General features: G+C 37.0%; 1 protein-coding gene across 1 annotated transcript in view; it reads right to left on the bottom strand.

The window, feature by feature from the left end:
- Window positions 1–312: 312 nt before the first annotated feature.
- EGLN1 (egl-9 family hypoxia inducible factor 1) overlaps window positions 313–11,130 on the bottom strand; it is a 69,659-nt gene continuing 58,841 nt past the window's right edge. Inside the window, exons 3-5 of the mRNA XM_044002199.1 lie at window positions 8,827–8,963; window positions 4,224–4,291; window positions 313–2,840 (exon numbers count right to left, since the gene is read on the bottom strand). Of these exons, the coding sequence (XP_043858134.1) occupies window positions 2,776–2,840; window positions 4,224–4,291; window positions 8,827–8,963 (270 nt within the window). The 3' untranslated portion in view covers window positions 313–2,775. The remainder of the gene's footprint in view (window positions 2,841–4,223; window positions 4,292–8,826; window positions 8,964–11,130) is intronic.

Raw genomic sequence — 11,130 nt, 5'->3', positions numbered from 1 at the left:
ATGCTCATAGACTTCCTTTTCCATAAAACATAAAATTTAGAATTATTATCCCATGGGGTGGGTTTCTACTAATATACCACACTTTAAAGTATTTCCTATTATCTAACCATCAAGAATGAAAAACAAAACAAAACAAAACACAAGGGACTGAATTTACAAATAATAATACCAGCAACTGGACTAAATCCAAATGGGCAATAAAAACACCTATGAACTACACCTTCAAATAGGTGCACTGTCATTAGTATGACAAAGGTTTTTTAAAAACAACAAAGTGACTTTTGAAAATAAACCACCATTTAGTTTTCCAAGAACCTTTATACATCTGTTTAATTAAGATTAGCTTTACAAGCAACTTGAGAGCTCTTTCATAATGAAACACTGCTTTTCAAATTACATGACTCTATAGGCAATTTATAAATGAGTCCTGAAATTCTTTGCCTATTATAAAGGTCTGTGTTTTACAGCTGGTTAATGTCATGAATAAAAATAGCATTATGAAGTTTCATCTTTAACCAGGATTAAACACAAACAGCTCATGAATTTTTTTTTTTAGGTCCTACTTGGTGACAAGTTAGCTGTCCCACTACTAATTCTAAGAAGATAGTGAAAATATGGTTGCCCTGAACTGCTGATCTTTTCCTAATGATTTATAAAAATGATGAAGCAGACTTAAAAAAAAACACCATTGTGTTAAATCTGTCTGCCAAGCAGTACACAGAGATTAGAATTTGGTACTTTGCATAACTGCAGAAGTATACCTTTGAATTAGAAAGGGACTCACAAATTAAAAGGCCTTTTCTGTACACATATCTAAAAATAAAATTCAAACATACCTCCCATCAAAATAATGTAACTTCTGGTAAACCTAAAAAAAGTAGTGCTTTTTAATTGTGGCCTAATGCAATGCACTGCACTGCAGACCAGATGGCAAAAACAACTTGCACTCCTGGGTCAGGCTGGCAGAGGCACTTACAGAGGAAGTGTCAGGTCAAATTGATGGATAGAAGGGAGGGAAGAGGAACAAAATGGAACACATTGGTAAAGACAACAACAATTCTGAGTACAATCTAGAATTCTTTCTGCAAGTTCTCCTAAGTGAGATCACAATACTGAATACCCCCACCCCACTTCCCAATGTCAGTTTCACTAAACAATTAATTTTTTTCATGTTTTACATGAATAATAGCAATCTTTTAATAAAAATTACTGAGCTTTCCATAGAAAAGGTTTCTAATTGAATACAAACTATACAGATGCTAAAATTGTCATAAATTGAAATATATACAGAAATATTTCTGTACACTCACATTGTTTTGGCAAAGGAAATCAAGGACAGAAATAGAAAAATTAAGCGGGTAGGTGTGTACCCATAATTTCTGAGAGTGGATACGACCCTGTGGACTTTGCTAATGATAACGAGCACAGGAAAACATTTAAGCACAAGACACCCATCCCAATTCATTCTTTAAACAATAGAAGTTTGGGGAGGTCTTGTGTGATTCAGTTACATTCCCTCTCTTTCTAAAAAGTCAAAAAAGAACACCAAAGCATAAAAACCAAAGTATTTTAACTTTCTTACTAAACATCCATCTTTTCAGTACTGATCAAAGGCCAGCGTTATGTTTGGGGGATGCTTCAACAGAACACGAGTGTCAAGATTCATTGCACATTAAGCCTGTAATGATGCATTTCAGTCTCAATGTATACATAATCTGCCCTTGATACTATACAACAGAATCAAGGTGCTACTTATCTGCAGATCAGATGGGGCATTCAATAGGAAGAAAACATATGAATAAATGTAAAAGTTTTAGGAATGGAGACATCTCTTTTTAAATATATAGGAAATTTCAGGGTATATCTGAAAGCAAAGCCCCTCCCCCCCTTTTTTTTTAAATCTTAGGAACCTGATGCTATGTCCCTAAAGCCAAGGATAACCTGGATAAAGCCTCAAGCTCAGTGCCAGTCACTTTATTATTATTATTTCTATTTATTTTAAATTTAACTTAAAAGCCCTTCCCACTCTGAATTTAACTTGTAAAACATGAACTAAAATAAAATAACTGATAGTAGAATAGTGATTTTTTTCCTGTTAAATTTAATTAAGGACAAAGTAAAAAAAATACAGTAGCAATCTTTAAGAGTTCAAATTAGTTTACGATATGACTACAAAAGAATCCGATTTTTAGCTGGTAATTAAAGTGCTCCTTTTCTGACTTTAAATGTAAAGAAAATTAAAGTGATCTTCAGTTACTGGCAACTATCATTAAATTAGGTCTTTTAGGGCAAAGGATAACAATATGAAGAGGTTTACAAAAATAGATTGATGCTATTTTGGAGAATAATACTGTAATTTTTACTCAATTCACTTTGATAAACTGTACCTGGTCATACAAAAATTACCCCAAATTCAAATTTGACTATATAAAAAAGGGAGAGATGAATTGAATTCAGCTGGATGATAGGTCTGGCAAAATATAATAATGAAAAAATTCTATGTAGGGCACTTATTTTATGTCCAGATGTATATGTCATTTTTAATTGCTTATAGTCTTCAAATCAGTCTTCAAATAAGCAGTCACAGGTTTGGAGTCAGTCACACAGTACAATGCCACAGCAGTCAAAAATCTTCTTTCTGATGCAACACAAAAATGTTGTTTTGGTTTCCGTATTAAAATGCTGATTTGTTGTCTATTTTTCCTTTGTCCCATTTATTCAAATTCACAAGTTAATAAACAGCATCAACGTAGGTGTGTTGCTGGATCAAAGACTCTATAAAACGTCTTTCCCAATTGAATCAGAAGGTTTATTAAGTTCAACCCTCACACCTTTTTCACCTGCAAAGGGGGAAAAAGAAAGCATCTCAATTAAAAAAAAAAAAAGCAACCACATATTACACCTGGCTCCAGGGAATTACTTGTCTACATTTAATTCCTGTGTCACATGATAGCAAAATCCTAACTCTGCAATCATTAACTGAAAACTATTATTCCTTCTTCAGAATGTTATCTTCAGCACAATCAAGTCCAGTGAACACAGTGCTAGGCTTTGTTAATTAATGGACTTTTAAGATTCCTGTAGTAGATTTGGAATCAGATGCCCTAGGTTGCAATCACAGTTCTGTCACATACTCTACTCTGTGTGACCTTGGGCAAAAAAATTCTCTTCACCTCTGCTTCTTCATATAAGGAGTGGGAGGAGATGACTAAGTGACTTCTAAGCTCCCTTGTAACTCTAAATCTATGACCCTATGGGGAAAAATCAGTCTATTTACTGACTCTTAACTTCTGCTTTTTTTGAATGAATGCAAGCTAGTAAAATGTCCTTCACAACAAAATTTCTGCAACTAACGAGTAAAATATAAAAGGGGGAGGGTGATCAGAATTGCTAAATATTGATCAGCATGGAAATCACAAGAGACTCATGGTAGGATGTGGTTTCTCATACTACAAGAGAGCAGGCTTTTGTTGAGTATTCTCTGAAATTAGAATGGAGTGATCTACTAAAACACACACAAGCAGGCAAAGAGGCCATGTATGGAATCACTGCTATAAGAGAAACAACCCAGAACTTGGGATTGGGCAGAAAGAATCTATTTTCATAACATAATTGTATTTGTTCATAAATGATTTTTGTGTATTTCTAATAAACACAAAATCTAAAGGCTGAAATGAAATGCTGAAAGCAAGAACTGGACTATTCTGATTAGCCAAAGACCTCACTTGTGTAACGATTGGAATGACGCCACCTGCTGGAGACTTCCTGTAGAAGAGTTCCGCCCATGAAGGGAAGGTCTTTGAGGGCAAGACCAGGAGTCTTTTCTTTGGCATGAGGAACTGACTCGGGCGAGTGGGAGGAGGAAGGAAGAGACTGGCGCGCTCAGTCTCGCGGTCTTTCCTTTGGACCCTGGTGGAGAGCAGAGCTAGAAATGTGCTCTCCCTTTAATAGATAGGAATCTAGGCCTTTCTCTTTTTTTACCAAATTCTTATTCTCCTTAATAAATGCTTAAAAGTCTAACTCTTGCTAAAGCTTATCATTTATTGGCGACAACTCATTAGATATTTTAGACAGTTTAGCTAGAATTTTAGCCCTTAACACTTGCTATAGACATGAGAATTCTACTTTAAAATAAGAGAATTTAAAACCAGGACAATAAGGAATATTTTTCTCTGGCCTCAGCTCAGTCTATTTTTGGAAATCAAACGCAACATGATTATTACCTGTTAGATATTTTACTTTAGCTCGTGCCCTTTCATCTGCATCAAAATACCACACTGTAATTGCGTACCTAGAAGAAAATTTAAAAGGAAGGAAAAATGTGAGGATCAAATGAGATAATGGATATGAAAGTACAGTGAAACTATGCAGTGATATACAAATGTAAGGCTGGGAACAGATAGGCAGGAGGGGAAAGATATGCCACCTCAGCAATGTTATATTTAAAATATAATTCTATTATAACTATTTTAGAATTTTATTTAAGAATAAATTATTAGCACAATAACGACTAACACAGCAACCTGATTCATTCAGGAACATAGCTGAGCAGTAGGACATAAGCAAAAAAGCCCTCTGAATAGCCATGTATTAATGCTTATATACTTTACTTATAGGAGAACCCCATAGGGCCTCACTTATTGGATGTATAATTTTTATAAACCTGGTTATCTGGTATAAATATTAATTATTAATTGATTAATTAATCAATTTATTAAAAGCAACAAATTACCAGAGTTAAGGGAGGTAGGGAATGTTGGTGTTAAGAGAACTTAAATTACCTCTATGAGGAAGAAGACAGAAACACCATAAAAAACAGGTACAAAAACTCAGAAAGCACATACAGTAAGACCATTTAACATGAGGAAAATTGCTCCTATACCGTGACAACTCCTAAGGCCATCACGATATTAAAACACAGTACAACAATGGGTGATAGTCCCAAGTAATCAAATAAAGTTTAAATTATGTGAAACTATAAAAAAAAGAGATTCTCAACAAAAATAATTCAAATAAAGTTCTACCATTTTAAGGGGGTTTAATTTTATCTGGAAAGAACACTTTTGTGGAGCATCTCTTTTTCCAACAATGCAAGGTAAACGAAAAGTTCCTATATTCAAGAAATATTGCAAAAGAAGGTATATAATTTAGAAATAAAAAGTAACAAGCTGGGGGCAGCTAGGTGGTACAGTGGACAAAGCACTGGCCTTGGATTGAGGAGGACCTGAGTTCAAATCCAGCCTCAGACACTTGACACTTACTAGCTGTGTGACCCTGGGCAAGTTACTTAACCCTCATTGCCCCCCCAAAAGAAAAACAAACAAACAAAAAAGTAACAAACTGGAAAGATAAATACAAAATCAGAATTGAAGAGTAGGGACTACTTAGTTTTTGTATCCCCAGCTCAAAGCACAATGCCTGTACACTGCACACATTTATTAAAAGTTGAACTCAATTTTCTTATTTAGATTTAAATTTAAAATTAAGGAGATTATCCAGTGGGTAGCAGAGAACAATAATTGAAAGAACTGGCAATAATAAATGCTAAAGAACTAGACCATGTAAACATTTACTAAGTGCTTACTACCCAGAGAACTACTAGTTACTGGGAAAGATATGAAATTTAGGTAAGATACAGTCCATACTCTCATGAAACTTATATAATAGAGGGATATGACAAGTATAAATGACATAATACGAAATAATACATTATGCAAAACAATGAAATAATAACATACTGTGTGAAGGATGCAAAAGGTTAGGCTTCATAAAGAGCTGGTATTTCATGTGGGCTCTAAAGCAGTGGTGTCAAACTCAAAAATAGAAATGTGGGCCTTGAACAGTACACTGGATGCTCGCAGGCACATAGTGACTTAGAAAACCAAATATTAACATTAAATATTTTTAATTATATTTTCCAATTATATTTTAATCTGAGATGGGTACACGTTTGTGTTTGGTACTGCTGCTCAGAAAGATGGATAGAAATTTAAAAGAGATGGGGCAGGGAAATCATGACAATAAAGAGCCATGTCAACAAGAGGGCAGAGGTAGGAAAGCATGGACAAATATAAGGGATAAGTAATCTAGTCTGCGTGCAATACAGAGTACAGAGAGAAGTGCATGAGACAATATTAAAGGGGTAAGTAGACTGTGTAGGCCTTGAACTTTGGAAAAGCCAAATCTAGGGTACAATTAATATCACTATGTTGGAAGAGAATTAAGAAATGACCTAGAACTGTTTCATTTAACTAACACAGAAACACATCCTGAGAGGTTGGGTGCCCTGTCCAACAATACACAGGGAGTTCACAGCATGGCTGGGACTAGGACCTATGACTTAGTAGTTCCATGTCCTTCCTTCCACAACAGCACTGTGACTCCTAATGTTGATCTCCCTGCTCTACAGGCTGCCATTGTAACATATGGGGGGAAGATAGAGGATCCCTACAAGTCATTTAGTCCCAACTTCTCATTTTACAGATGATGAAGCTACTGTGTGGTATAGTTCTCTATACCCATGAAATTACAAGCTTGTAGTAAATGTCAGAGGAGGGATTTGAACCCAGGTCAAAAGACAACAGAGCCAGGACTACTACACTACACTACTACTACCACACTACTACACCTCCTTTAATTACCTTACAATAATCTTGGCTAACCAAAACCCAAAATGACTACTGGCACAGTGGAAAGATCCCTGGATTTGGAATCAAAGGACTTGTATTCAAAATGTGGCTCTGCCCCTTAATACCTGAATGACCTTGGGCACTTGTCTAGGCCTCACTGGATAACCTCTAAGGCCTCTTCCAGCTAAGCCTCTGATCCTCTTCTCTGTCCAAAGTTACAACTTGAATCCCACCTCTTTTGTAGAGGTTTTTCTAAGCAGCCCAGCTGGAAGTGACATCTCTTGGGAGCAAGACTAAACGGCCTCTTTTAGCTCTATGTTCTTATAACATCTGTCCTTATGACGCATTTAATGATCATCTACTGCCTTATATTTTTAGTTACCTTTTAATGTGTGAATACATCATCTTTCCAAAGAGGCTGAAACAGACTGATATTTCCCAACACCACCGTGTTTTCCCAAGTCCTTCTCTGACACCCCCCCCCCTCCCCACATACACAAGTACTTAGCCTTCCACTCCCTGCAAATCTCTGACAATCACTGAATCTCTAAGTCCTCATCAGTGGCAAGTGCTAAGACCTCTGAGGGTGAAGCCTTGAGCGGCACTACTGTCATTCCTGTAGATTATTTCCATTATTTCTAATGCAGCTAGTACTTTGATCTTATTGTATCTTCTAAGCTGCATGAAGAAGTCAAAACATTAAAGTTTGGAGCGTTAGAAGATTCATAACGTTTTAAGGCTACCTTTAATTCTAAGTTGGCTAAACCAAGTATCTCCTGCTTAGTGTAGTTATTCCTACTGAAGTGATTTTTCCCATAATCAATGCCACCTTTAAATTTTTAATGACAATATCTTAACTTTTTAAGTGTGACACAGACATTCACAGTGTGATGCAAAGAGCACACAACTAAGAGTCACACGTGAGTTTCAGGCTTGGCTCTGCCCCTTACTGGCCTGTGTGGTCAAACTGTTTTACTTTTCAGATCTCTGTTTCTTCAAGTATAAAGTGAGAGAGTTGAACTAGATGATCCTGAAGATCCTGTGTAGGTCTAATATTCCACACCTCTCTTCTCCACTAGCTTAAAAAATGCTAGTTTTTTAATAAATGCTAGTTGACATGACTGTGCACAGGCTGCTGTCCAAACCTGACATGTACACAACACTATTTAGGACTGCTAGTAATCTTCCAAAGCTCTGTTCAAGTACCATTTCCTATAGGAGGTAATCCTTATGCCTCCAGCTGCCAGTTCCTCTGCCCCTCTCCCTGAAATTACTCTGCATTTATTTTTTGTATATATTGTATTTATTTAAATGTGTATGTGTTCTTTCTCTTTGTGGAATAAAAGTGCCTTGAAGGCCAGGACTGTAATTTTTGCACTGATATTGCTGGCATCTCACATGGTAACAAAGCACATCATGTGCAGAAGCTTAATAAGAAATGCTGGTTGACTGATGAGCATTACTGTAGGAAAAGTAGAAGAGAAAAGCTTGCTGGGAAAGAGGAACAGAGTACAGCAGAATCTCTGAATCTTATTTTAAAGATCATTCCCATTTTTCTGCTCTTTCCTCACCCCTGCACCTGTCAGTGCTCCTCCTAGCTTTGATTTTCCCTTCTTTTATTTCATGCCTCGTCTTTATTTTCTATTGTCCAGTTTCCACCATCCCTATTTTATCTTCCTATTTTAACTCTGTTGTTCTTCTTTATTTCACTCTTCCACCCAAGCAGAAAGGATCCACCAGCTGGTGGACAGAATAGGAGGAGACTCTGGGACATGCCACAAACTCAGGAAAACCATATGGCAGGGGACAGAGAGATGCAGGATAGGAAAGCCCACAGCACCCATTTCTTCTCTCCCTAATCATATTATTATTTTTAATGAACCATTGAGTAGACATGCAGACATCTATGCAGTGAAACAGGATGCAGGAGACAAAATGTGACTGCAAAATTTGAGTGAAAGTAAAAAGATATATATCTATATCTTTATCTAGATAAATAGATAATTGACTTTATGAGAGCCCACAACAACTATGTAGCATGCTAGGAAAAATTTACTTGAGCAATTTAGGTCACCTTTTAACAATTAAAAATCTTTATAAAGACTTAAGGTCCACAAAGTGCTCAAGGTGTTGCTTTCTTTTCCCCCAAAGGAAGCTTTATAAACCTGTGCCACGGTTTTCTTAAAAGGAATACTACCTTGTAGCAAATGCTGGTTGCACTTCATGAGGGTTGCGTCGGTCAGACCAGAAAAAGAGCAGTCTATCGAATTTGGGTTCAATGTCAGCAAACTGGGCTTTGCCTTCTGGAAAAATTCGAAGAATACCTCCACTTACCTAGGAAAAAAATTATTCAATATATTTGAAGTAAATCAATATCATTAGGGACTGTTTTTTAAAAAATCTTAACAGGTTTTATGTCCTCTGCAAAGCACAAAAGTACCCCGAGCTGGCCAAGAGACTGACTGATACTGATCCAAACAAAATGCAAGAAGAGTTTTATTTCAATAGGAATCATTCAAGTATCTACTTCTATTTGCTCTCAAACTGCACAGAGACCTCTTTCTGGAAAATGACCCTATCTTTTATATATTCCACAAGACCTACTTTCAATTCAGTAAGCGTTTAAGTCATTGCTACTTGCAGATTACTTCTATCTGTGCTGTTTCCATAATGCTGAATTCTGAAATGTCTCGAATCACCACATCCTCTTCCATCTCTTCCTCTTACTCCACTTAAATCCTGCAGTCCCTCCATGTTCTCTTGGTCTATTCACTTGCTGTTCTGCCCTCCCTTTCCTACCTTCATAGTTCTGATCCTATGGTTAATTAGTTTATTTCATGCCACTCACTAAATCCCTACGAAGTGGAAAAGGAATGGCTCTGGAGTCAGTCAAGTCATTTAATAAAGCACTTACTCGTGGTAGGTACTATGCTAAGAACTGGGGTTACAAAGAAAGACAAAACCAGTCCCAGCCATCAAGGAACTCACAGCCTAACATGCAAACAACTATGGACATACAAAATACATACCGAGTAAATCAAAGAACCTGCTTTCAAATCTCACCTCTGAAGCCTACCATTTGTGACAAGTCATTTAATTTCTTTGGGCCTCAGTTTCCTCAACTGGATAATAAGGCAAGACTAGATGGGCTCAGAGGTCTCTTTCAGCTCAAGATCCTATTATTGTATTGTGCTGGGCACTAATCCAAGTACACCCTGGTGCTATATATATCATTAAATCTCTTGCCCTTGTGAACCTTAGGTCACTCCCACTATCTGCCTTCTACATTCAGCTTCCATATGGCTTAATACTAGTGGAGAAAATTACACAAACATATCAATCAGTTTTCCACTTTGATCTCCATCTCCTTTAGTCCCCATTCTCAAAAGACCTCTATATCTTCATCAGTATTCTTCTTTGCTATAGTCTAAAGAAGAGGTAGCCCTTCTCCTTGAGCTCATCTCCTCCCATCTCTTCCCTGAGCTTGCCCCCTTTGATTATTTCCTTCTTCTCCATCCTTTTCAATCTCTTCCTTCTCCACTGGTTACAAATATACCCAGGTTTCTCTGGGCCTTAAAAACAAACAAAAAACCCACTTAACCTTGCCATGGCTATAATTTCTATTTTTCTCCCTTTCCCAAAGCCAGCTTTTATACTGGCTCTGTTTTCTCACCACCTACTTACTTTTCAATTTCTTATAATTTCCAACTCCCAACTTAACAGAAACTATTCTCTCTATATTATTGTTTAGTCATTTCCATCATGTCTGACTCTTCGCAACCCCCCCCTTCTGGAGTTCTCTTGGAAGAGACACTGGGGTGGTTTGTCATTTCCTTTTCCAGTTTGTTTTATAGATGAAGAACTGAGGCAAAGAGGGTTAAGTGACTTGCCCCCAGTCATACAACTAGTGAGTGTTTGAGGCCACATTTGAATACAGGTCCTCCTGACTCCAGGCCCAGCATTCTATCCACTGTGCTAACTCACTGCCCATTCTCTCCACAGTTACCAATAATCTCTTTTAACTGTAAGTCCAATAACTGACACTCAGGTTTCATTCTCCTAGATCTCTGAATTTTCTGAAGCTGTCAGCAGCTACTTCTTTCCCACCTTTTTGGCCTTACTTGCATAATATAGCAGTAATTTCTTGATTCTCTTATCTGTCTGACTGCTTCTACTTAGATTCCTTTGCTAGATCATCTGTCCCCTGAGCATGAGTGTTTCCCAAGGTTCAATCCTGGGCTCTTCTCTCTTCTCCTTTCTCTACATTCTTTCTTATGATGATTTTATCCATTTCCACGGGTTTGAGTATCATCTCTAAAACTTCTATACATCAAACTGTAATTTCTCCACCCTAAATTCTACTGTCACATCTCTGACTGATAGACACCTTTACTTGAATGTCTCAACACCTCAAAATCAATTTACCAAATACAGAACTGAACTTCTTTCAAAATCCCAACCTTCCAAACTTCCTGATTTGTGTTGATGGCACCAAAATATG

Source organism: Dromiciops gliroides, chromosome 4 (assembly GCF_019393635.1).
Source record: "Dromiciops gliroides isolate mDroGli1 chromosome 4, mDroGli1.pri, whole genome shotgun sequence".
NCBI lineage: Eukaryota > Metazoa > Chordata > Mammalia > Microbiotheria > Microbiotheriidae > Dromiciops > Dromiciops gliroides.
The sequence above is the reverse complement of the archived record's forward strand: the minus strand, read 5'-3'. Positions and strand labels throughout refer to the sequence as shown.